Source organism: Candoia aspera, chromosome 9 (genome assembly GCF_035149785.1).
Source record: "Candoia aspera isolate rCanAsp1 chromosome 9, rCanAsp1.hap2, whole genome shotgun sequence".
Classification (NCBI taxonomy): Eukaryota; Metazoa; Chordata; class Lepidosauria; order Squamata; family Boidae; genus Candoia; species Candoia aspera.
This window is the reverse complement of record NC_086161.1, coordinates 25,299,824-25,325,005: the sequence shown is the minus strand read 5'-3', so window position 1 is coordinate 25,325,005 and position 25,182 is coordinate 25,299,824. Positions and strand designations below refer to the sequence as shown.

Genomic DNA, 25,182 nt, shown 5'->3' with positions numbered 1-25,182 from the left:
CCTTTGCAATGAAGTCTTAAAGCAAAATCTCTCCAGAGAACAGGAAGACAAAAATGTAGGGGAATTTGTCTGCCCGACACATTGGCTAGTTCTATTTCTGAGTAACACTAAACCCTGTTGTACTGGAAACGCCCCACGATTATACTTCAGTTCCAATTCTGCAAGTTCGTTGCAGGCAAAGGGGTCTTGTTTCTAGCACTCAGAATCCTTCTAAAGACCAGTTGCATTCTTCTAAAATACTTTTTCAAAAAAAAGGAATGGCTTTTCTTGCTCATAAATATAACAAATAATTTTTCACAAGATAGGGGCATCGGGAGATAAAAAAGTCAAGATGGCAGCCATGGCCACATGATTGAAACCCTGCCCTTTTTATGTTTATCACACATGTGACAGGTGTAAAAATAAGGCAGGGCCATGACACACTTAAAAAGACACGGGGTTTCACGCCTGTGGTTGTGGCCACCACCTTGGCTGTGATGCCCTGTCACAGGAGTGTCAGTGTCTGAATGGGCATTTTAAAAATGGGCAATTTTTGTTCTGGCAAAAGGAAGAAACAAAATCGCTGTTAGTGCTGTGTCATGACCCCGTTGCAAGGCACAAAGAGCCTCACAACGTGGATCATGGTCATTAAGGAAAAGGGGAAGGAGATAATTAAAACAGTGCTTAAACCAAGCACCCAAAGCACCCACACCCATGGACTCATATACAGCTGAAAAGAAGGGCTTCAGATAAGCAGCGATAAGCCGCACCTGGTGCCCTGGAGGACACACCGGAACCAAGAGGACAAGGAAGGACACCGGGAAAACGCCCACACAGCCATCAAGGAGCCCATCAAGAGGGATTGGGGACAATGAGGGGTGGAGGAGCACAGGACCCTGCAAGAGGGTATAAACAGGGCGCCTCACCACCGCACCCCCGTTCCCGTTTTTCGTTCTGTCAGCCACCATTCCAATAAACCGGAAACCCTTAATACCTATTAAGTGAGTCCGTGCCTTATTGCGAAGCGAGACTGACCCTGACATAAAAACGGGAACCCACAAAAATTTTTTACCTAGCACCTATCCAACTAGCTTGTGAGGGACCCTGCTAGGTATGAACAACCACTCGGCACCCAGCGGCAAAGCTCCCCTCCCCTCAGGTGGGATGTGGCTGAGGTCCGGGCGGCACAACGCCCAGGTAAGTATGGGATCCAGCTCAGGGGAAGAGGAGTGAGAGGGAACCACCCCGGCGCCCCGGAGCCCGCGGGCCACCGGGGGCGAGACGAGGGGATCCTCTTCAGGTTCGCCCGGCACCCCGGAGGAGACGCGAGCCGAACTGACATCCAGGGCGGACAGAGTCGAGGGATCGCCCGGCACCACGGAGGGTCCGAGGGAAGGTCCTTCCTCCATGACAACCAGAGGCGAGGGCGAGCGGAGTGGCGAGTGCACCAGCGGGAGTCTGCAGACGGTGGCAAGGCTGGACGCGCTGGAGGAGGGGATGCAGGTGATACGGCTGCTGCTCCAACAGCTGACGGCGGCGCAGGAACCCTGCGGCGGCAGCATCGTGGAGGCGCACCCAGACGAGAGACGGCGGGACGACCTCGCGGGAGGTGGCGGCTACGGCGGAGACCGGTCCAAGGAGCCCACCCGACGACTGGAGGCGCACACAGACGAGAGGCAGAGCGGCGACCCAGCGGGCGGTGGCGGCTATGACGGAGCCCGGTCCAAGGAGCCCACCCGACGACTGGAGGCGTACCCGGACGAGAGACGGAGCGGCGACCCAGCGGACAGTGGAGGCTACGGAGGAGCCCGGTTCTGAGAGGCCACCAGAGGGACGACATCCCACCCTCCCACCCTGCCGATGAGACAACCTACTGGCGAGGGGACCCAGCGAGAGACGACAACGACACCGCCAGACGCCTGGAGCCGATCCGACCCGCACCAGCCCCCACGCAGCACGCTGCAAGGCCCAGATGTGACCTGGAGCCAGGCCAGAATGGCAGCCAAGGACTTTGGCATAAAGTTTGATGGGGACCCCTCGAAACTGCCTTCAACTGCCCATTGGGGTTGTTTCAGTACAAGGTGCTACCATTCGGACTGGCAGGTGCACCGGGGGTATTCATGCAATTAATCAATGAGGTCCTGCGTGACCACCTTTTTAAGGGGGTTTTGGTTTACCTCGACGATGTATTAATCTACACTGAAACAGAACGTGAGCACGAACGCTTGTTAAAAGAAGTGCTCAGGAAACTTCGCAAGGCAGAGCTGTTTGCCAAACTCTCCAAGTGCGAGTTTCACAGGAAACAAATTGACTACCTAGGGTATAGGATTTCCGCTAAAGGAATAGAAATGGACCCAAGCAAGGTCCAAGCTATACTGGCGTGGGAGCGCCCACGCACGAGGAGACAACTTCAAAGTTTCCTCGGATTCACGAATTTTTACAGGGGGTTCATCCCGGGACTGGCGGAGATTGTATTACCCCTAACGGACCTGCTTAAGACTAAGGGCTTGGGGGACACGCACAAATCAAGAAACCCGGGGGCGCTACTAAACTGGACAGCTGACTGTCAAACGGCATTCGAGAGACTAAAAAACCTCTTTACAGCTGAGCCAGTGCTACAACACCCCAACCCCACCAAGCCTTTCGTAGTGCAAGTAGACGCCTCCGACTTTTCCATCGGAGCTCTCCTGCTCCAAAGGGACTCTGACAACCAGCTAAAGCCCTGCGCCTACCTTTCCCACAAATTTTCCGAAACAGAGCGGAGATGGCATGTATGGGAAAAGGAGGCGTTCGCAGTAAAAGCAGCTCTGGAAACATGGAGGCACCTGCTGGAAGGGGCCACCTGCCCCTTCGAGGTCTGGACAGACCACAAGAACCTGGAGGCTCTCAGCACGCCTAAACGCCTCAGCCCGAAGCAGGTGCGCTGGGCACAGTTCTTCAGCCGGTTCAATTTCACACTGAAATTTATACCGGGCAGGAAGAACTTCCTGGCGGATGCCCTCTCCCGACAGCCACAGGGCGACACGCAAACCTCAGACATCGTGGGGACGGTATGGACCGAGAAACAGCTGGGCTGCCCAGCTGTCACGCGCAGCCAGACAAGGAATCAGCGCACGCCAGCACGAACGACAGGGAACGATCGGAGCCGCCATTCAATTTCACCCAACTGGCAACAAAGACTCACACAAGCACTACAAACAGATACATGGTTGCAAAACAACCGGCACAATGTATCTATCAAGGACAGCCTCGCCTGGAAAGAGAAGGTCTTGTACGTGCCAGAATCACTGCGGGGGGAAATTTTAAACAGATTACACAATGACAAAACTGCGGGACATTTTGGGTTCGTAAAAACCCTTCACCTAACGAGGAGGCAATTTTGATGGCCAAACCTGAGAAAAGACGTGAAAGACTACGTTGCCACCTGCCCCACATGTGCCACCTCCAAACGGAAAGGGGGGAAACCCCAAGGGCTGCTGCAGCCAGTAGCCAGCCCCTCCCACCCATGGGAAGAAATCTCCATGGATTTTATTGTGGACCTCCCACCCAGTCAAAGGAAAACAGCAATCTGGGTAGTAAAAGACTATTTTTCAAAGCAGGCACACTTCATTCTGTGCGCAACCATCCCCTCCGCCCAACTAGCACGCCTGTTCCTGACACACATATACAGGATCCATGGCGCCCCCTGCAGGTTGGTGACCGATAGGGGCACACAGTTTACGTCAAAGTTTTGGAGGGAATTTTTAAAACTAATCGGGACTAAACAAGCACTGTCCACTGGGTGGCATCCACACACGGACGGATCTACAGAGATCCTAAACTCAACGCTTGAACAGTTCCTGAGGGCATTCATAAATTACCAACAGGACAACTGGGTGGACCTACTACCTTTTGCAGAGGTAGCCTATAATAATGCAGTACACCAAAGCACTGGCCACACCCCATTTTAGGTGGTCTACGGAAGGGACTTTGTACCAATACCAGAACTACCTCAACCAGAGGCCCCACCCTGCTCACCAGACGACTGGGCAGCACAGCTGGCGACAACCTGGCCAATCATCCAAACGGCCCTAGCAGACGCACAAACTACGTACAAGAAATATGCGGACAACCACAGGGCGGAGGCACCGAACTACAAAGTGGGAGATAGGGTCTACCTCTCCACTAAGTTCATAAAAACCTCGCAACCCTCAAAGAAGCTGGCACCTAAATTCATCGGACCCTTTAAAATCACAGAGGTAATCAATCCAGTTACATTCAAACTGGAACTGCCTCACAACTTGCGACGGGTCCACCCGGTATTTCACTGCGCTCTACTGAAACCGACAAACACATCCAAATGGCATACGGAGGAACCACCACCCCCACCCACCATGATAGACAACCGACAACATTTTGAAGTACAAGAAATACTGGACTCAAGAAAGCGAAGAGGCAAGCTGCAATACCTCGTCAAGTGGAAACATTTCCCCCACCCAGAGTGGGTCCAGGCACAACATGTCAGAGCAAGACAACTAACCAGACGTTTCCACGAGGCATACCCAGAGAAACCAGCACCCTAAAAGACATCTTCGGGGGGCAGCATGTCATGACCCCGTTGCAAGGCACAAAGAGCCTCACAACGTGGATCATGATCATTAAGAGAGAGAGGAAGGAGATAATTAAAACAGTGCTTAAACCAAGCACCCAAAGCACCCACACCCATGGAATCATATGCAGCTGAATAGAAGGACTTCAGATAAGCAGCGATAAGCCGCACCTGGTGCCCTGGAGGACACACCGGAACCAAGAGGACAAGGAAAGACACCGGGAAAACGCCCACACAGCCATCAAGGAGCCCATCAAGAGGGATTGGGGACAATGAAGGGTGGAGGAGCACGGGACCCCGCAAGAGGGTATAAACAGGGCACCTCACCACCGCACCCCCGTTCCCGTTTTTCTTTCTGTCAGCCACCATTCCAATAAACCGGAAATTCTTAATACCTATTAAGTGAGTCCGTGCCTTATTGCGAAGCGAGACTGATCCTGACATGCTGTGGCCTGGCAAAGGGAAGCTGTGCGCAGAGAGATCGATGTTCCATAGCCAGCCTCTTCACTGAGATGCCACCAAACGGCTACCTGATCTTTGCTACACAGAAGATGCTCGTTGCTGCTGCTGTAGGAAGAACAACAAAGAATCCTGGCTCAGCTGTCCCCATCTGTACTCGGCACAACGCACCAAGAACGCGGGGTCTTCCCCGAGGGTTGTGCACATGGGCATGTTTCAGCCCCCATTTCCAAAGCTGCTGAAAGCAATCAGGGGTTCTCCCCTGGGAAATGCTTGAAGTTCTGGGATATAAATTAATTCTTCGGTGCCAAATTACGCAGAGAGAAGCGCAATTTGCCTTTATCTGGGAAGGCTTCCCAGGGCAATTCTCCTTACAGGAGGGGGCACATAAATATGTTCTGGCCTCCAGCTGTCCACGTTTGGGGGCCAAGAGAAGAATGAGTTCCTTCCCAAACTACAAAATGCCTTTCATTTCTGCCCAAGTGTCATTAACAGCCCTCACAACTTGCGAATGAAGATCAGGGGATGTTGCTAAACAAAAGGCTGCCTTAAATAATTAACCTGAACCCAGAACAGATACATTGCACAGGTATTTTCATCCCATCCAAAGGGCAGACATTTTTGTTTCACAAGTTCTCTCCCATTTCTGGTGAGAAAGGACATTCTCTGTGCTTCCCCACATGAACCGGCAGGGCTGGGGAGAGCGAGCAGAGAAATGCTCGGGGGAACTCGAGGTGGGCCTGGCAGCAGGCACAGCGATGTTCTGTGCCCTGGTAGCTTTCCAGCCCTACACCCATGGCTTGTTCACACAGCATGCTGCAGAACCATTGGATTAGTTTAGTTTGGGCTTTCTGTGAAAGGTCAGGCAGCTGCAGGAGAGGCCGGCTGAATGGCCGGCCAAGGGGGCAAGATGGCTGAGCCTGGCTGCCAAAACAACCCAGAGGCCTCCAAGGTAGGCTGACCATATTTCCTTGAGACAAAAATGGGACATTCTGTGGCTTATTGATATGATTTTGAGCATATTGGAGCTGACTTTTCTTGTGCTTTTGGGTCAGTGGTGGTGCATGTCTTGGCGTTCTGGCATGGGAACCTTGTGTTTAGTGCGCGCCTTACTGTGCCCGCTGTTGCCGCCAAGTCTTGCTGCAGGTGCAGTCACTCAAGGGTTTCTCTCCACCTGCCTTCTCAGAAATCTGGCTGCAGCCACTGACAGCTTCCTTTTTCTGCCCCATCCAGGCAGCGTCACCACTGTTCCTTCAACTGTGAACTTGCGAACTGTGCTTCCACCGGTGTCTCTAGGAACATTCAGGGCCTTCGCTATCCTTTTGTATCCTGTTCCCTGTTTGTGAAGGGCGATGATCTCTCCTCTTACCTTTCTGGACCATTCTTTTGACTTAGCCATACTGTATTTCTAACATGCAGTCAAACAGGACAGTCAACAAACCCCTGGCCACTTCAGCTATTTCATGTGTTCCAGCTCAAACACACCTGGTGCAACTAATGAGCCCTTGATTAGTTGCATCAGGTGTGCTTGAGATGACACCTGTTTTGCATACTGTGTGTGTGCTGTTGTGACGGATTCTGTTCAGGAGGTTGACTAATTTTGAGACCGGAGAAGTCATGATAAGTTGCATTTTCAGTTGACTTTGGGGAGACCACTTGAAGCATTCGTTGTGTTGAGCTGTTTCAATTGCTTTTGTTTGATTCGTTCATTGCAAACAGCTGAAAGTCTGTACATTCTGACAATCAACCTGATTTGCAGTGGGGGCTGAATAATTTCGATTGCAACTGTATGTAAAAAAGGTTTGTCTGACATAATCTGCTTTTAACAAATCCACACTGGCTTCTAATAATTGCCATGTTCCTCCATGATTGCAAGCTCATTGCTTGATAACTTTTCTGGGATTTTGGAAATGATCCTAACGAACAGCATAGATCATTTCCACACTAGCAGGTTGTAGTGTTTTCTAGAGTCATCCAACCATTGTTGTGTCAAAATACATTGTGTGGGCAGGCTTCATATAATATCAGTGAGGGCTGCATGAAGCTATGAAGATCCTGTAGGTCACTAGTGTGGAAATAGAAGCAGCAGGAATCTGCAAGAAAGCATATTTTAATGATGGCAGAGTAAGGATATGTAGGATGTGTGGCAAGAAAAGTTAATGGGAAAAGGAGATTCCCTGCTGGCCAACATCCTCACAACAGCAGGACAAAGCCAGCAGCTGGCTTTGAGGAGGCTTGAACTGAATGTGGAGGGACCGTGGGCACAATTCGCTCTGCGAGAAGATCTGAGCCATCGCAGGCATTGAAAAGCCAAGAGTGATCTACTGCTATTCTCTTCAATTATACTGCATGCTGAGTTCTGACAAACAATGTAGAGAGTAAATGTACTTGCAGCATCACCTGTTGAATTTCTAGCAGTTGCCGACAGAGTGCAGGTTTATGAACACCCAGTTCCTCCCTTGCTGTTTCTTTTTAAAGAGCACATTCGGGGATCAAATTAGAGGAGGAATTCCCTTTCTTTATATGCATGACTAGTCTCAAAACATTGGCATGGCTTTAATTTTATTTATTTTAAAAATATACTGTAAAATACGCCAACAAAGGGATAGCAGCATCCGGCAATCTGGCCCTTTGAGCTGCCGGAACAGGTGGTGGGAACACAGCAGTTCCGGGTGGAAAGGAAGGTCACACGTTGCAACTGAAGAAGATGGTTTTTCTTGAGGACAGACGGGGGTCGTTTATAGCAAAGTCACACCGAATTGCAGCTCTTCTGGCCAGTGGCTGGTAGGGAGCAGAAAGGGCCGGCTAGCTATGAAGCGGGCTTGGGCGAGCCAAGCTGTGCAGAGGGACACGCCAGGCGGTCAAGGGAAGGTGATGGTGGTGAGCGGCATGAGCTCCAGGGCTTGCTCCAGGGAAGGCCGCTGCTCCTGGTAGTCCGCTGGATGACCGTTCCTGTAGTGGCCATACTCAAACTTGATCCTCAGTTCGCCGATTCTGGACTGGGGGAGGATGTCTGGGATCCACTCGATGATGAACGGCGTTGGCTCCTTTTGGTCGGGGGACGTGTTGCCTGGGAGGAGGGAAACCCGGAAGGTGAGAGGAGCCCCTTCACCGATCACACAAGGAAACAGGAGCTCTTCCCACCCCCCCTTTGCGGGCTGCAAACGTACCAACTTTCAAGAAGGTTTTCAGCTCCAGGGGCCGAAGAACGGGCTGCTTCTCCAGGCGCCCATAGCTCTCTGCGATGCTCTCCACCTCTACTTTGGGACACCTGAAGGGCTCATAGGTGCCGTCCCGGTTCTGGATAAAGCTGCGGGTTATTTCCAGGGGCATCTGGAAGGAGAGGTGACAGGCAGGAGAGCAGAGACCCCTTTTTCCCAGCACCAGCCCCACAAAACCCATCATCACCTTGTCGAAGAAGGAAACTTTCATTTTGGGGGATGAACAGAGGAAAAGAAGCAAGTCCCAGAGGAGAAAAGGGAGCTTTTTCAATTTCCTTGTCCAACCCAACTGGAGTTCAGCAGAGAGACTCACTTCTGTTGTTCATCTCGCAGCAAACACACCAGGTTCCTCCTTCCTTGCCTGGAAATGCTGCTTGTAAGCCAGAGGACAGAGGGGGAAGTGGGCCTTACCTCAACCGTGTCAAAGATCTGCTTGACCTGCAAGATGTTGGTAATGTGCCACGTATATTTAGAAAAGGTGCCCAATGGTAAGGCATCTTTGCGGACAAAGGCTGGAAACAAAGAATTTATTTATTTACAGATAACGATATGTAAGATTCTGGGCAGTTTGCACTAGTAAGATTAAAAACGTAATTCATAATTCATAATACCTAATAAATAAAAACAGTGCAAAGGCATAAAAAACAACGCAGATAGAAAAGCTGTCTGGTCACCATAAAGCAGTGTTTCTCAGCCTTGGCAACTTGAAGATGTGTGAACTTCAATTCCCAGAATTCCCCAGCCAGCCATGTTGTTCCCATGCTGGCTGGAGAATTCTGGGAGTTGAAGTCCACACATCTTCAAGTTGCCAAGGTTGAGAAACGCTGTCATAAAGTTTCATCCAAATCAGAACGGACCCACCAAATGCCATTGTAAGCAAAATGGACCACTGCTTTGCCAAAAATAAAAGAGGTGGTTGCCAGGTGCACATCTGGTGGGAAGGTGTTCCAGCAGGTAGGGGCCACCACTGCAAAGGGCTGCCTCTGGGTCCACATCTCATTGGGAAGGGACCCTAAGCATCCCTTTCTAGCCTGGCCAAGTTGAAACCAGTGCTCAGAAACCTCCTGGAAATTAATATAATGGCTGGAGCATCACCGACATATGACAGCAGCAGTTCTCACCTGCTACCTTCCTGGATGCCCCATTTTGCACCAACTGCAATTTCTGGGCTGTCTACAACGGCAGCCCCATGGGAAGCTCACAGCAGCAGTCTAACTGCATGGTGCCAGTTACTGTGGCTGAGGCTGGGCCCAGGTGCCCCTGCCCACAGCTCCCATCTGCTGTTCCAGCAAGAGCTGTGAGTCCAGGAGGACTCCAGTCGGAAGCGCCAGCGACCACGAAGAGACTCTGCCCGCCCCTGGCTGGTTCATGTGAGAGGAAGCCGGGGAGCGAAGGCAGCTGGGCCACCGTGGGAACACCAGCCCTCATCCTCTTGTTGTCCCTGAGGGGGGCCTGGGAAGACAGCCCCCAAGCCCTGCCATGTGCGGCCCTTTCAGCAACTGCTGCCCACGCACACACGATCACACACACCCCAGGAACTTCCTCTCTGCAAGTCATCTGATGTTGGCAAGAGCGTTTTGACGTCTCTGCAGACGCAGGTGCAAAGGAGCCTCTTCTGTCAGCCCCAAACAGCTGCCAGCCAGGTGAGAAAACCACACAGTAATGGAGTTCAGCGCATCAAACCTGGTCTTAAAACCAACCACTGGAAAACACGGGTTCAAATGAGCACCACCATCTGCATCACATCAAGTACTGAGAGCTGCTGGCAGGGGGGCTGCCCACAAAATATAGCTTTACTGAGCGTGCCCCATCAGCTGTCAGGTAGCAGATCAGCTGCCAGCCCAGCTGTGGCTCTGTGTGCCAGTCAAGCAAGAAAGGCTGCTTCATTTCGCAGCAGCCCTGGCCCCTGATCCGTGGCTTTAACCAACTGCCACGAGCATCCACCGATCGCAGCCATGCTCTGAGTGGGGGATGGCTGCCTGCCTAGTGGTGACACTCAGCTAGGGGAAAGGAAGCAAGGCCAGAGGGTTCAAGCAATGGCTTGGCTTCACACCCTCGGCACAAGTGCACCAGGACATTGCTGGCCAGCAGCAAAGCACAACAGCAGCCACAGAGACGGGCCAAAGAGGAGATAGAGAACTTATGTTGGTTTAGTTTCTGTCCAGCTCCAGGAAAGGTGCAGGGTACTTTAGCTGAGCTGTGGGGACAGGGCCAATGAAGAGGGGCACCGAGGGGAGAAATGCTCCGAAGATCAGTACCTGTCGTTGAATTGGGAAGTCGCATCTTGATGCTCCCAATGCAGATCCTCTGCTGGAGAGCCTCGAAGAAGGTCTGTGGGATGTGAAAGACGAGGGGCTCTGGTTTGCCTGAGTGAAACATGCAAAAAGAACAGATGATGATTATGTGCATCTTAGAAATTGGACCTGGAAAGTCACCAGGACTCAGGACACAGCACCTTTGAAACAGCAGCCTCCCTTTATCTTTGTGTGAACTTTGTGTCAAACCCAAGAGGGGATATGTCTGGGATGAAACAACCTCTTGGATGACTTGAAGGCCCAAGGTTGTCTGCCGAAAGCTTGTTATTGACAAACAGTATAAACAGCCAAAACAGATTGACCTGTAAACCTCTGGAGGGCAGAGGAAATGGCCTTGAGGGACAGGAGGAAGAGCCACTACCAAGGCAACGGTCAGATAAGAGGGGCCTGAGCCATGGCCAAGAAAGTAACGTGAGAAAACAGCTCAGACCGGCCCCTCCCTAGTTCACCCAAAGATAAAGGGAGGGAGAGGGAAGCACATTCAGACTTGCAAGTTTCTGTTATTATAGCTTTACAATAAAAACAGTACTGGTCTACATGGGATTGGTTTCCTAATCTGGACTATCTGGAAGGGCTGACAAAACCTTCCAGATGTTTTGGGACTGCCACTTCCCAAATCTCTGGCAGCCTGGTCACTGTAGTCCCAAAGCACCTGTGAGGCATCAGCTTGGGAAAGGCTGTGTAAAGGACTTCCCCACCAAGAGCCACAGTTTAGATGGCGGCCAGAATGCCAGCAATTGTGGGGGGCACTGTTGGCATTTCTTTGTTTTTTTGCACGACCAAGCCACTAGGTTACCATGGTAATTGAGTGCTTTCTTAAGTATCGGCAGGGTGAAGAGGTCAAACTTAATTGTCCTCAGTTTGAGTGTTAAAAAGCTGCATTGCCTGGGGGAGGAACCTGCCCGGACTTGTTTAGTTTCGCTTTTGCAGCCTCTCAGCTCAGTCCTCTCCGAGCGCGTGTGAATGCACAGCTTGAAAATATGTTTTTGTGTTTTCTGTAAATAAATTTATTTTTATAGAAATGCCTGGTGTGTGTTTTTTCTGATCTCTCGGGCCAAATGCTTTCCAGCACTCTGACAGGTTATGGGCCCATTCCAGAGAGAGCAGAGAGATCAGCTCCACACCTCATGCACATTTAAAGGCAGGTAGCAAAGACCTGTGAAGATTTTCTTTGGAGCCGCCTGGAGATTTTTCCAGCCACTGCCGGTCTGCAGGACAAAAAAGCCAGCTGAGGTGACTTGCAAAAGAAGGAAGAAGCCATGGCTACCTCCCAGTCCTCAGCGATGCCTCTGGAGCACCTATCAGAGACCAACTACTTGAATTGGGCCCTGAAGATGGAGATGTATCTTCGCAGAAAGAATCTTTGGCTGCCAATTGGTGAGCAACCCCCCCAAAATCCCAGTGCTGAATGGCTGAGACAGGATGAGCTGGCTAGAGCCATCATTATCCTGGGAGTTGAGGACAATCAGCTAGTCCACGTGCGAGGTATGCAGTCTGCAAAGCAACTTTGGGACGCTTTGAGAGACTTGTATGTAAAGGCAACAGCAGGGAGTAAAGTTACCCTGACAAAAAAGCTGTACAGAGCCTACCTTGCAGAAGGAGATAGCCTTCCTGAGCACCTGCATCATATTCAGCAGCTGTTTGTTGAGTTGCAGGAGAGAGGAATGGAATTTACACCTCTCACAAAATCCTATATCCTCCTGTCCTCACTGAATGAAACGTGGGACATGCTGATTTGTACCCTGGAGGCTATGCCTAAAGCAGACCTCACCCCATCGTATGTTACACAGCGCTTACTCGCTGAATGGGAAAAGAGAGAGGAAAGATCCCCCCCCCATCTCTTCTGGAAAGCTGCAATACCAGAAAACAAGGGAAAAGAAGGGAAAGGAGGCTGCGGCCACAACGCTAGCCAGCCAGCGATGCTTCACTTGTGGTTCAGCTGGACATTTGCAGAAAGACTGTGCCATGAGACCCAAGAGTAGAAAGACAGAGCAGAAGAACACAAGGGCAACACAGAAGAAGGCTCTTCAGACGAGCCAAATTGCACAGGTTGCTGAGAAGGGTAATTCTGATGTATGGGTGTTAGATTCTGGGGCCAATTGTCATTTATGTAATTGTAAAAGTTCTTTTGTATCACTGTCTAAAACTGAAAGACAAAGTGTATCTTTGGCTGATGGGCCTGTGACCAAAATTATGGGACAAGGTGACTTGTATTTATCCTGCTTGGGAGAAACTGTAAAAGGTGTGTTGTATGTGCCAAATTTACAATCAAACCTTTTATCTGTGGCACAATTGGCTGCAACAGGGTATGTCATAACATTTAAGAAAAATGGTTGTGAGATACGTAAAAATGGGAAATTGCGTGCTACTGGTATATTAAAAGACTCCTTGTACATCGTGCAAAATGCAAGGAAGCCAAGCTGCAAGACTGCAGTTGGCAACACTCCATATCATGACCAATGTGTACACCTGATGCACAGGAGATTTGGTCATGCTAATTTCAAGTATATAGCACAAATGCCACAGCTGTGTGCTGACCTAAAGATAAAACCCTGTGACAAATACTTAGATTGTGTAGTTTGCAAAGAATGCAAAACGCTAAAAACTCCTGTGAGTAAGCACAGTGACAGAGTTACAACTAGACCTTTGGAAATTGTACACTCTGACATTATTGGTCCTTTTGCTCCAAGTCTTGGACAAGCAAGGTATGCAATGACCATCATTGATGATTTCTCAAGATACACATTTATCTACATCTTAAAACATAAAGATGAGGCATTTGAGAAATTTAAAAGTTTTGTGACATGGGCAAATGGAAAATTCCCTAGGCCTGTATCTGCACTCCAATGTGATAGGGGAGGAGAGTACCTTTCTCACAAATTCGAAAGGTTCCTAGTGGAAAAGGGGATAGAACAAATTCTTCCTAACCCTTACACCCCTGTAATGGTGTTGCTGAAAGAAAGGGCAGAACCTTGCAAAACGCAATGGAATGCATGCTTAAAGATTCACATTTATCTTTTAAGGATTGGGGAGAGGCAATATCTACTGCCTCTTATGTACAAAACAGATTGTATAACTCTGTGATTCAGGACACTCCGTTCCATTTGTTTTATGGTGTAAAACCAAAGGTAAACCATCTTAGAGTGTTTGGTAGCACTGCTTGGGTTCATATTCCAAAACAACAGAGAAAGAAAGGAGGCCCCACAACAAAGAAAGCCATCTTTGTTGGCTATGAACAAAGCCAGAGGAGCTACAGGTTCATAGTGGGAGAGAAATTAATAATTAGCAAAAGCGCTTCTTTTGCTGAACAAAACTGGGGGAGATTAAATTCTAGCTCTCCAGTTGATCTGACCACCACAAGAGAACAGCAAGGACTTGCTGATAGTGATCTTTTGCCTGATGAGGACATTAAACCAGAAAAGCAAACTGAAGATCTGTCTGATGAGACAGATGCTTCTCAGGAAAGTGATAGGAGTCAAAATTTAAGCCCTGTATTACCTCACAGATCTTAGAGGAGTAATAAAGGTGTTCCTCCATCACATTTTCAGGCTGAAACAGTAAAGGCTTTTCACATATATACAGAACCTGAGTCCTTAGAACAAGTGAATGCTTTGCTACCCGAGATTGCACAAAATTGGCATTCTGCCATGCAACAGGAATTAGCATTCTTGAAAGAAAATAAAACATGGAAACTGGTAAATCTACCTCCCAATGAACGCTGTCTAGGTTGTAGGTGGGTTTTCAAACTGAAAAGGGATGCTAATGGCAAAATCCAAAAATATAAAGCAAGGTTAGTTGCAAAAGGGTTCACTCAAAGGAAAGATTTAGACTTTGACAAGACTTTTGCACCAGTTACTAAAGGTGAATCAATTAGATTACTGTTAAAAATTGCTGCGCTCAGAAGAATGTCAGTTCATCACTATGACATTCAAACTGCATTTCTCTATGGTGATTTAGACCACAAATTATATATGCAGCAACCCCCTGGTTATGAAAAAGGGGAGAATCTGGTCTGTGAACTGCAAAAGTCAGTCTATGGGTTAAAACAGGCTGCTAGATCCTGGAACCAAAAATTGGTTCTGCAGAATTTTGGTTTTGAAAAAGGAAAAGCAGATCCATGTGTATATGTGAAGAAAGACAAACAAGGCTGTATGTATCTGTGCATTTATGTTGATGATTTGCTGCTGTTCGCATCAACAGAAAAACAAAGGCTTGATCTTGAAGCAAAAGCGAAACTAAACAAATCTTAACAACTTTTAACAGTTGTTAAAAGACATGGGCATGGAAGTGAACCAGGCTATAACTGTTTATGAGGATAATCAAGCTTGCATAGCAATGGCAAAATCTGAAGCCTGCAAAAACAGGACAAAACACATTGATATTAGATATCAATATATCAAAGACATGATAGCTAAAGGGGAAATAATGTTAAAATATTGTGAATCAAAAGACATGGTTGCTGATATTTTAACCAAACCTCTTGCTCTACCAAGACATACAGATTTGACAAAGAAAATTGGTTTGTGTCTTACTCCTTAGCTTGAAAATACGTTTTTGTGTTTTCTGTAAATAAATTTATTTTATAGAAATGCCTGGTGTGTGATTTTTCTGATCTCTCAGGCCAAACGCTTTCTAGCACTCTGACAGGCACCTCTTTCTGATCCTCAGAAACAAGGGGCAGCTATAGTAAGCTTGCCTGCCCCAGCCCTGCCCAGGAAAAGGTTCCTTCTGTTTTGAAGGAGGAAAAAAACTGTCAATGCAGGACAGGAAACAAATGGCAAAATGGCAAACTTAAAACATTGGGACATGGTGGAATTCTTCCTCGCCTTTTTCTTTAAAAGGTTTATGGTACAGTATATGACTGTAGCCAGTGTGTTTGGAACGAGCTGGCAAAAGGGACGTAAATGGGGAGGCTCCCTGCTCTGAGCTGCAGGGACACCCCAAAGTGTCTTTTCAGTTATCAGAAGCTGCCTCTGAACCATGGGATTTCCCTAAGATTCCCCACCCATGCTCTCCCACTAAGATATGGGCACCTTGGGAAATTTATTTTATTTATTTATTTAAAACATTTATACAGCTGCGCATCTTGAACCAAACTCTGGGCACTCAGAACACAAAAATAAAACAGCATCTCTCTACAATCAAAACATTAAAACCAAAAGACCTGGCACCACAGCTAAACCTTCCCACGCGCCTACAAAATGTTCTCACCCTATCCCAGTGCTTGGGGGAAAAGCTGGGTGTTGAGTGCTTTTTGGAAAGTTGAAAGGGTGGGGGCCTGCCAGGCCTCAGGAGGAAGGGTGTTCTGTAGGGCAGGGGCTGCCACAGAAAAGGTACCCCTCCGAGATCCTGTAAGATGGCAACATTTAAATAGGGACTGGGAGTGTGCTCACCTTATCCGATCTGGTAGGAGGGGCAGATATCCTTAGAGAAAGGCCGTCCTGCCTATAACCTGGTCCTGTGCCATGTAGGTCTTTAAAGGTAAGAACCAGCATCTTGAATTGCAGCCGGAAGGAAACTGGGAGCCAGGGCAGCGGACATAACAGGGGTGTAATGTGAGTGAACTGACGGGCACCCATCACTGCATGCCCCGCTGCATTCTGGACCAGTGGTAACTTCCAGGAGGTCTTCAAGGGCAGCCCCATGTAGAGTGTGTTGCAGTAACACAAATGGGATCCCCCTGACAGCGTCCAAAGAGACGGCTGGGGGCCAAGACAGTGCCCTGCTGATATCAGCAACATCTGGCTGCTCCTGGAGATGGACTAAGTTCACCAAATGCATGAAAGAAGCCACCTTGGGGTGTTTTCCTCCTGCTCTGACCGTCCTCCTCTTATAAGCAACGCTGCAAGGATGAAAGGTGAGGCCGGCGTGGCTGGCAGGAAAGACTCACCATCAAACTGGTAATGCATGGCTTGGTGGATCCGCTCCGTGACGCTGGCCAGCCATTCTTGGAAGGACAAGGCCACCTGGGACTCATCGAGCATCTGGCTGCCAGCTAAGCAAAAGGAAAGGCCTTTTCGTGAATACAACAACGGCACGCAAACCCTGATCTAAGTGCCTGTAGCCCCTTCCCCATTCCAGATCCTCAAATTGCATCCTGTTGCAAACAAACAGCCACTTACATGGGAGGGCAGAAAGCCCACCCCAAAAGCTGTGTCCTGAGTTTGAAATGCTCTTCCAGAATGTTTCCAGGGGGCTGAATTTCATTGATTGATTGATTAGATTTTTATCCCAGCTTTTTATTTTTGGTCAGCTCAAGGCAGTCTACATTCCTAATGCTCCTGCCTCTTATACTCCCCACAATAACCACCTGTGTGGTGGGTGGGGTTGAGAGAGAGGGACTGGCCCAAAGTCACCCAGCCAGCTTTTGTGCCTAAGGCAGGACTCGAAGTCGGCTCTCTTGGCCCAGCACTTTCACCACCACACCAAACTGCCTCTCAAAAGTCTTCTGACTGCCAAGGGGCAAGATATGATCAGATTCATCCTGACTGGGACTCGTCAGACTTACTTGGCCAGATCTTGACCACTGCATTTTTAGGTAACTAAAAGCCACCGTGGAAAACAACGGGCGTTTGACCAAGCCCTTGCCCTCTTCTTTTACGGTCTAGGGTCCCAAACCTAGATGGGAAGATATGGTCCACTGCATTCCGCATAGCGCCCAACATGCAGAAACACTGGTCACAGGGTCCATTTTACTAAAAAATGAAAACATTTTGCAGGTAGGCTGCTAGAAGCACACTCACCTCTTGCTTCTGGTGTTTGCCCTGGACATTTTAACTGTTCTTTTTAAACTACCCACTGGCCAGTTTTGGTCAGTGTTGGTGTGGAAAAGGATACTGAAAGCTAAATAAACCAGTTGTTTTTCCTAGACCAGATCTTATTTTGCAGCCAGCACCCTCCCGTGCTCGAGGACAAGGGCGTGGGGGGACGGGCTTCTCCGTCCAAGGGAGCTCTGCAGCTTTGCGGTCTTGATGGGAAAGAACTCACTTTGCCTCTTCAGCGATGCAGCAGGTGCCTTTTTCAGTCCGCTTTTCTGCAAGGGGTTGTTTGCCAGGTCTTGAGATGAGAGGGGGCTGCCGGCTTGCGTGCCTAAAAGGCAAAAATGTGACCCGTTTAGAGCGGGCGGCACATCTTAACTCCTTGCCGCGTCTTCCTGACTGTGGAGCCCTGTCTTTGTGGCACAGGGGGTGTTCCAGGAGACCACCTTCTGCAGAAATGGCACGGTGAGACAATCCCGTTGTTCTGCCTTTCCGAGAATGAAGGTGACCCTCACTGAAACTCAGACACAGTGGCAAGAAACTCAGACTCCGAAAGTCGAGAGGTCGTTTCGCGGGCTCGATTTCACCTGGCAAAGACGCATTCATTCCTGAGAACAAGAAACTGGGCAAGAATGACAAGGAGAGGACACTGAGCAAGAGGAGCCCTGAAAATCTAGAACAAACACGTGTCTAAATTTGAGCTTTGCTAACCCAGATTTGTTCAAAGGTCAAGTCTCTTCCACATCCAGAGAGAGACCTTGTAAAGACCCCACAGGTACCAATCCATGTGGAAAAAGAGGGTCAGAGCAATAATCGCTTCTCCGTGGCTCACTGCAGACCCAAGCTAGACTGGATCATGTCAACCTCCTTTTATCAGATTTAAATCTAGACACGATTCATAAAGGAAGAGGCAAATCGATCTTTGCGACTGAGGCTGTCAAGGAACAAACAGAGGCACAGAGCCAGATCAGTCTACGATGGCAAAAAATCAGGAGCCTGGCAGCCCTTTCCCAACTAACTGGTTTTATTAAAAGACTAGATTAAAATCTATCTACATGAACCATGAAAATTCGTGAGTGCGTCTGATGAAGTAAGCTGCAACTCACAAAAAAATTATGCCTTTTAATAAAACTGGTTGGTCAGAAAAGGGGCTGCCAGACTCCTCCCGTCACGAGGAAACAAAAGGTATTGCGGGGGCTATTAAAGGCGGACCCATAGGTTTTGACTGAACTTTGCGGCATCGCCTCTGCTCCAACCTGGGATTTTCCTTCTTCCTTTTCCATGCTTGCCAATTGTGTCTGGTACATGATTTTTCTCTCTTTCACATCTTGGCTCATGGGCTAAACCAAACATCCAAGCCTACAGTTTAATGCTAGTGCAGGTAGACCACTCTTGCCTCATTCAGTGACCGTTCGAAGTTACGACGGTGCTGCAAAAATAACTTTGCGACCAATGCCTGCATTTATGACCTTCGCAGCGTCCCTCAGTCACGTGATCGCCATTATAGTCAGTATGCGTTCTCCTGTGCCTGACCCATTTTTTTCTCCCCCCCTCGCAGAGGGGAGAGCTTGGAGAAGGAAAGGATTATGAAAGAGTGAGCAGGCACACAATGGGGAATACACATCAAAAGCAATGGGCTGGTGCTACTCTGTTTTATCATCTACATCACAGCCTTCATAGTTTTAATATCAACAGTGCTTGTAGTGAGATCTTAGTGTTATATTTTTGTGTTAGCAATGCCCATAACTTTGACACTATTCTGTCATTCTTCATGTTAAATACTTATTCTTTGAATAACTGTAATTTCATATTTTATGTTTTATATTGGTGTATGACGGAATTAAAAATTGAGGACAAATAAAAAAAAGGGACTCTTGGCCACTGATCTGCATCCCCATTTTCAAGCACAGTGTACCTCAGCCTTAACAATGTTAAGCTGTGTGGACTTCAACTGCCAGAATTCCCCAGCCCCCATGCCAGGGTCGCAAAACCTCTGTTCTTGCATATCAACACGGAACCCAAAGCCAGAGTCGCAGGTTCTCACCTGACCCTTCATCCTTCTTCTTCCGCTTCACCTTGGAGGCCACGGAGTCCCCCGAGGGCAGGGTGGATTCTGGCTGGCAAGCCAGTGGGGCTCCCGCCGTCGACTTCAGACCTGTGGAGGAGAAGGTGCTGTTGAGAAGCCTCTGCGTCTCTTGGAACCAGCCCGCTGGTAACCGGCTGCAGCACGATAACCAGAGCGTGCCCCTGCTCGGCTTCGGAGGCCCCCCGCACGTGCCGCCGCTTCAGACCCAGCCACCCATCAGGAGTCAGCCTGGCTCCTGGCAACACTCCGCCGTGGCCACCGCTGCCTTTCCCAAAGTCAGGCCTGCCTGGACAATTCTGCTGCACGTGAACAGTGCTGAAGCTCGGGAGGCCTGGGGGGGGGGGGCAAAGGGTCACCTCCCCCCCAGCAAGGCCACCTCCTCTGACAGCTGCCCATCCCCTGCGCAGACCCACCGCCAGAATCCTCGCTGAGGAAATCTGCAAACTCCTGGGCCAAGGCCTCGTCACTGGCGAAGGCGCAGAGGCAGGCAAAGAAGTGGATACATTTCTGGCCGCCCTCTTCTGGGGCAGAGGTGCCCTTGCTGGGCTTCAAGGACTGGCAAGGGCAGAAAAAGTGGTGCCCTGCCGGCTGCTTGTGGCCAGCCCTGTGAGCAAAGGTGATATGGAGGTAGCCCAAGCTATGCTTCGGGCTGGCCTTGCACTTCACCACCATGACGCCCTTGGTAATCCTCTGGACCAGGGGCCCGGTGGGCTCAGTGGCCAGCTCCCAGAGGGTCTGCTTGGTCTGGGGCGAGGCCTGCATGGCATTCAAGACGGAGCTCTTCAGGGCCAGAGGGGTGGCCTCTGTCTGGCAGCTCGCAGCCAGCTTCAGGTGCTGGCACTGGTTTTCCACGACCCCTTGGGTGGTCGCCTTCAAGCAGGCCGGGAGGTAGCAGCGCCCAGAGCTGAGCTGGGTGATGATGGTCCCGTCCACGGTCTGGATGGTGGTCTCCGAGACGCCCAGCTCCACAAAGCACCGGTACTCGGGCCCCCTGTCCCTCTGCCGCACGGAGTAGACCTGGAGGTCTGAGCCGGTGACGATTTTGACCGCGTCGACGCCGGCCTGCTTCCTTGAGCCGTAGCGGAAGACGGTGCCACAGGTCTTGTTTTTGCAGCTCAGCCCACGAGTGCCGTTGTAGGTGCCGCATCGGGGGCATTTCCTAATGCCTCTCAAGGTTGCTTTCCCCAGGTCTGATAAGAAAGCTGGGACTTTGCTCCTCAGGGAGCCGGATTCCATCCTTCAGAGAACCTGGGCCAGAGAGGAGTGGGAAACTCTGAGTCAATAGGGACCCCTGGGCCAAGTCCTTGCTGGTTAGCTCTTGCTTGGTTTCAAAATGAGTTAAACTGTTTTCCTAAGAATATTCACCATCTCTGATTCTTGTCTGTGAAAAGCACCAGAAGTGGCCTGGAGAAATGCAGAGGGCAGCCCTGGTGCCAGAGGTGGGACATCTAAGGAGGACCATAAACCAATAAACAAAAAGCACAATCAACTGGGGAACTGTCCTAAAGATGGTGAAAGGACAGACCTTATTTTGTAAGAGACCCTTTCCACTACTTCTGTTTACCGTAGCTGGCACAGAATGTCCTAGTGACATTCCCATCCATAACCATCACCCAGGTCGGAGCACCACACTCAGCACCTGAGATGGCATACCTTTTCTGAGGCATACCTTTTCTGGGGTGCTAAATGGGAGACCAGAAAGTTTGCCTCCAAGATGCAAACCAACCCCTTGACTCCAGTTCAACATATCCCCCTTTGCTGCCGAGGCTGAGTTTTCTAGCATACAGAGCAGAGCTGACCTCTCTCAGCAGGAGAGCTGGATTAGCAAAACTGGTCCAAGCTGACTCATCTCAGCCTGCTTCCATCCACCTTGTAATTGGAAGAAGAACAAAACCAGGGAGGTTAGGAAAATAATAATAATAATAAAAAAACTTTCTAGTTGGACAATGGTGATCACATCCTTAGTTTGCCATCTCCTAAAATGGGGAGAAGGAAATTTCTTCACAGTTATTCTTCAGAGGAACTGGCCAAGCTAATCTGAACTGCAGGAAGAGGGAGACCCCCTAATGCCTAAAGCAACAATGGGAAGCCGGAAACATACCCATCCCATCCCATCCCATCCCTGCCTTCCCCAGTATCTGATGACCCACCATTGCCGTGACGATTAGTGGTTCACTCAACGGGCACCAACACTGAGCACAGTGTTGGTAGGCAGCCAATGTGAGCCAGTCCCGGACCTGCAGGTGATGGGAAAGGATGGAATGTCGTGAATCCTCCTCAGGATTCTGGTGAGAATGCAGACCACCAGCATGGTGGTGTCACAATGAAGCCCCTGCTGCTCTGAAGCCTCAGGCAGGCCACGGTGTGGGCAAGAGGCCAGTAAAAAGTGCCCCTCGACTCTCCCTGACTTTGGAGGAATCCCAAGTTCTCAAACCAGCGTGACCCACTCCCTGCCATCGGAAGAAGTAGAGTAGGAAGTCTCTTCTTCTTAAGAGCAACAATATAGAGGAGTCTTGGGCCAAAAGCTGGAGCAAATGCTTTTTTAAATGGAAGGATCAAAAACTCTTGCCAGTTTTTGTGCAAGATTAGACAACCCATGACCCATTGGGTCATCATTCAGAGATATTTCCTTACCAGATTCCTCAGTGCCTTCAACAACGGCAGAGCTTCTAATGCACTAGAAAAATTCTTAAAACTTCAGGGAGGAATGCAGAGATGGATCTGCCTTGAAAATAGCCCATGTCATTCATATTGAACTGTATAGCACAGTCAAACATCGGGAGTTGACCACAGGAAATGTTTTATGACATTTTGTATTATGTCATAAAATGTTTTATGATCATTTTTATGTTATAAAATGTTTTATAAAATTTGCCAAATTTCTATTCCATGGGAATCATGGGTCCCAGATTTTGGACACATTCTGTAAGTAGGCCCATTTGAGGTACCTTGGTTCAGAAACTGTTGCCCTACGATGCACCATTTCACCCAGTTAAAGGTGACAAAGTATCAAACAGACACAAGAGCTTTAGTAGTATACAAATTAAGGCTATCAGGGGGGAGGAGAGGGCTGATTCCCATGTTGCAGGAAGCTGCAAGTGTGCAACTCTCTAGCTCTGTCTTTCTTAAGAGGACCCTAGGAGGCGGGGTCAGCGATGGCATCATGTGACTGGGGTGGGCAGGACTAATTCTTTCAGCCCTTTGTAGTGACTTCAGGGAGCTTTAAAGAGCAACATGGGCGCCTGACACCTTGAGCTAAAGGAATCCATTTTGCTCTTTAAAGCCTTGTAGAACAGGCAAAATCAGCACAAAGTCTGGGGTTGAAAAGGAAAAATAGGTGCCAGAGGGGACGGTAAAAAGGGTCAGCAGTCACAATGGTGGCCGTGGCCGTGCAATCCTTTGAACGTGTAACATGCATGCACGTAAAAAAGTGATAGGCTTTGATCACATAGCCACGGTCAACATTAGGATTTGTTTTACCTTCACACCCTCTGTGGACACCCCTGAAGAATGCCTTAACCTCAAGGTCTAAAAGGGTGCTGGGGGTTTAACAGGGAACCGAGAAGGGGGTGTATGTATCAGCCACAGGCACAAAACACTGAGCCATTGGTTTGGTTTGGCTGGGTTTTAGCTGCTCCTAAATGCAGTAAAGCCTCAACTTAAGGTCTAATTGGGGTGAGGGGGTGCCTGCTGTTCCCAAGAGCCTCATCTGCATAATGACTTGCCCATTAGCTGCGGAGGGGGAGGCCCAGGTGGAAACGTTGCCCATTGCAGCCAAAGTCTGATAAATCAAGGATTCACTGTACCCCCTTCCCGTCTTGAAAAAGAAGTTCTGGAACACACAGGACCACATATGCGATGCTGCTTTTCAAATCGTTAAACCAGCCACTCTTTTTCCAGGCTCAGGCGGCTACTCCGGGAGCTACACCCAGCTCTCTCCAGATGTGTAAGGTGGGAACAGCCTTTCTCCTCTGGCCAAGCAAAGCGGCAGCCAGGGAGTGTTTCCGAGGCAGCTGCTTTAAACCATTCCAAAAGAGGAGCTTCGTACTCATGCCTGCATATTCCCAAATCCCTCTTTCCAAGGCTGTGCAACTGATTGCAACAGAAGGAAAGGGAAAAGCGATGTCCAGATAGACAAAGGAAGTCTTCGGTTTCAGGGGAGAAAAGAAAAAAGATGCCCACACACTTCCTTACCTAATTTGGCAACTAAATGTTCGTTTGAGAATATCATTGCGGGAACCCCCAATTATCTGCATGCCGCACCCCACGGGCCAGTTGCCAAGGAGTGGCTGGAGGAGGAGGACAGAGGAGGCTGTTAAGCAGCCGGGCCGCAAAGCTGTGAGCCGCCCCTCTGAAGAGGTTTTCTGGCCTGGCCACTCCACTCCGCTTTTTCCTTTCTTTTGCATCAGGAATCAACAGATACGGTTTCTTTGGCAATGCGTAATTATTAGCAAAACGTCTGTGCTTGCTTCTGCTAATGCTTTAAATCACTTTGTTTTAAATGATATTTTGCTTTTGTGCTCTTGCTTTTCACTTTGTCTATATGACAGCAAAACTAGCTGGGGAGAATGATGTCGAAAAGAAGCCTGCATAATTCGATGTACCTCAAGTCTTACGTTTGACAATTCTTTCTCTTTCCTTTTATTAATACAACAGAAAACAGAAATGATGTATATAAATATATAATACACTTAGTTGTAAAGAAGGAAATAAATGAATACTTCCCCAAGAAATAAAACCATCAAAGGACATATATTCAGATAGAGAGAAATGCAGAAAAAAGCCTACCATTGGAAATCTCTAACTTCCAATACATTCATTACGGAATTCTGCTAGTGAGGGATCCATTCCAGAGGCAAATTTCAAGGGCTGAACCGAGACCGGGGGTGGGGGGGTGCTCCTCGCTTGTCCAGGCCCGAGTCCCAACCACAGCCATTTCCAGCTGGGCGGACTTCAACTCCCACAATTCCGCAGCCGGCGCGGCCAAGGATGAGCATTCTGGGAGGTGGAGTCCCCACGCCTGGAAGCGGCCAGGGTTGGGAAATCCAGACCTGGGCAGCGGGAAGGCGTGTTGACCAGAAACTCCAGGAGGCCTCGCTCAGCCCCAAACAGCCCTTCAGACCGACAGGCCTCCGTTGTGCTGGCGGAGAAGGGCGCTTTGGAGGGACGATGAGCTCCGTGCTTCGTTGTTGGGGCAGGGTCGAGGCGCGCGTCCCGGGTTGAATCTCCCCCGAGCTCGGCGTTCCTCAAGCTTGGCTACGTTAAGATGGGTGGACTTCAACTCCCAGAATCCCCTAGCCAACATAGCCCCTACTGAGAATTCTGGGAAGTGGAGTCCCCACACCCGGAAGTTGCTCAGGTTGAGACGTGCTCGGACGCCCCCGCGCTGCCCCGCTCGCCTTTGACGTCACGTGCGGCCGCTGGCCCACCCCGTCGCCCTGGCAACCTGGGGCCTCCGGCCTGCGCATCGTCATTTCCTGCCCCCGCCCCGCCCCTGCCCCCGCCGCGTCGCCTTTACCTGGCGGGCCCCCCCGCCCCGCGTCCCAACCCGGCGGCCGGCGAGGAAAGGCGGCGAGCGGCCTCCGTGATGGCTCCTTACAAACGGCTCGCGAAAGCCGTCTGTAACGAAGGCTCTCATTGGCCGAGCTGGAGCACGGGTCGCGCGAAGCACTACGGGAGACCGAGTTCGGGGTCCGCTCGGAAGAGGCACGTGGCGTTCCGGCAGTCGCATCTGGCCCACGGGAACTCGGCGCTGGTGGGCAGCTGGGCGCAGCCG

At 49.8% G+C, this 25,182-nt stretch overlaps 2 protein-coding genes across 4 annotated transcripts in view; both read right to left on the bottom strand.

Annotated features, from left to right (window-relative positions):
* Positions 1 to 25,182, bottom strand: part of FAM136A (family with sequence similarity 136 member A) — a 98,889-nt gene that overhangs the window by 21,447 nt on the left and 52,260 nt on the right. The window lies entirely within an intron of this gene.
* On the bottom strand, positions 7,572 to 25,010 carry C9H2orf42 (chromosome 9 C2orf42 homolog). 3 transcript variants are annotated; one of them, XM_063311091.1, is made up of 9 exons: positions 24,925 to 25,010; positions 19,820 to 20,654; positions 19,365 to 19,475; positions 17,550 to 17,651; positions 16,453 to 16,557; positions 10,506 to 10,613; positions 8,659 to 8,759; positions 8,197 to 8,359; positions 7,572 to 8,096 (listed from the first exon to the last, which is right to left on the bottom strand). In XM_063311091.1, exons 2-9 carry the CDS (start codon positions 20,640 to 20,642, stop codon positions 7,888 to 7,890), a joined length of 1,722 nt encoding a protein of 573 aa, XP_063167161.1. In that variant the 5' UTR covers positions 20,643 to 20,654; positions 24,925 to 25,010; the 3' UTR covers positions 7,572 to 7,887. The 3 variants fall into 3 exon arrangements, with proteins under 3 accessions (XP_063167161.1, XP_063167159.1, XP_063167160.1); XM_063311089.1 differs by lacking the exon at positions 24,925 to 25,010 and adding an exon at positions 24,195 to 24,526; XM_063311090.1 differs by lacking the exon at positions 24,925 to 25,010 and having other exon boundaries at positions 19,820 to 21,528.

Coding starts and splice junctions, on each gene's coding strand:
- C9H2orf42 (XM_063311091.1), bottom strand. CDS start 20,642: ATGGAATCCGGCTCCCTGAGGAGCAAAGTCCCAGCTTTCTTATCAGAC. Junction 8,760..10,505: donor ACTTCCCAATTCAACGACAG/GTACTGATCTTC, acceptor CTTTGTTTCCAG/CCTTTGTCCGCAAAGATGCC. Junction 8,360..8,658: donor AGATCTTTGACACGGTTGAG/GTAAGGCCCACT, acceptor CTCTCCTTCCAG/ATGCCCCTGGAAATAACCCG.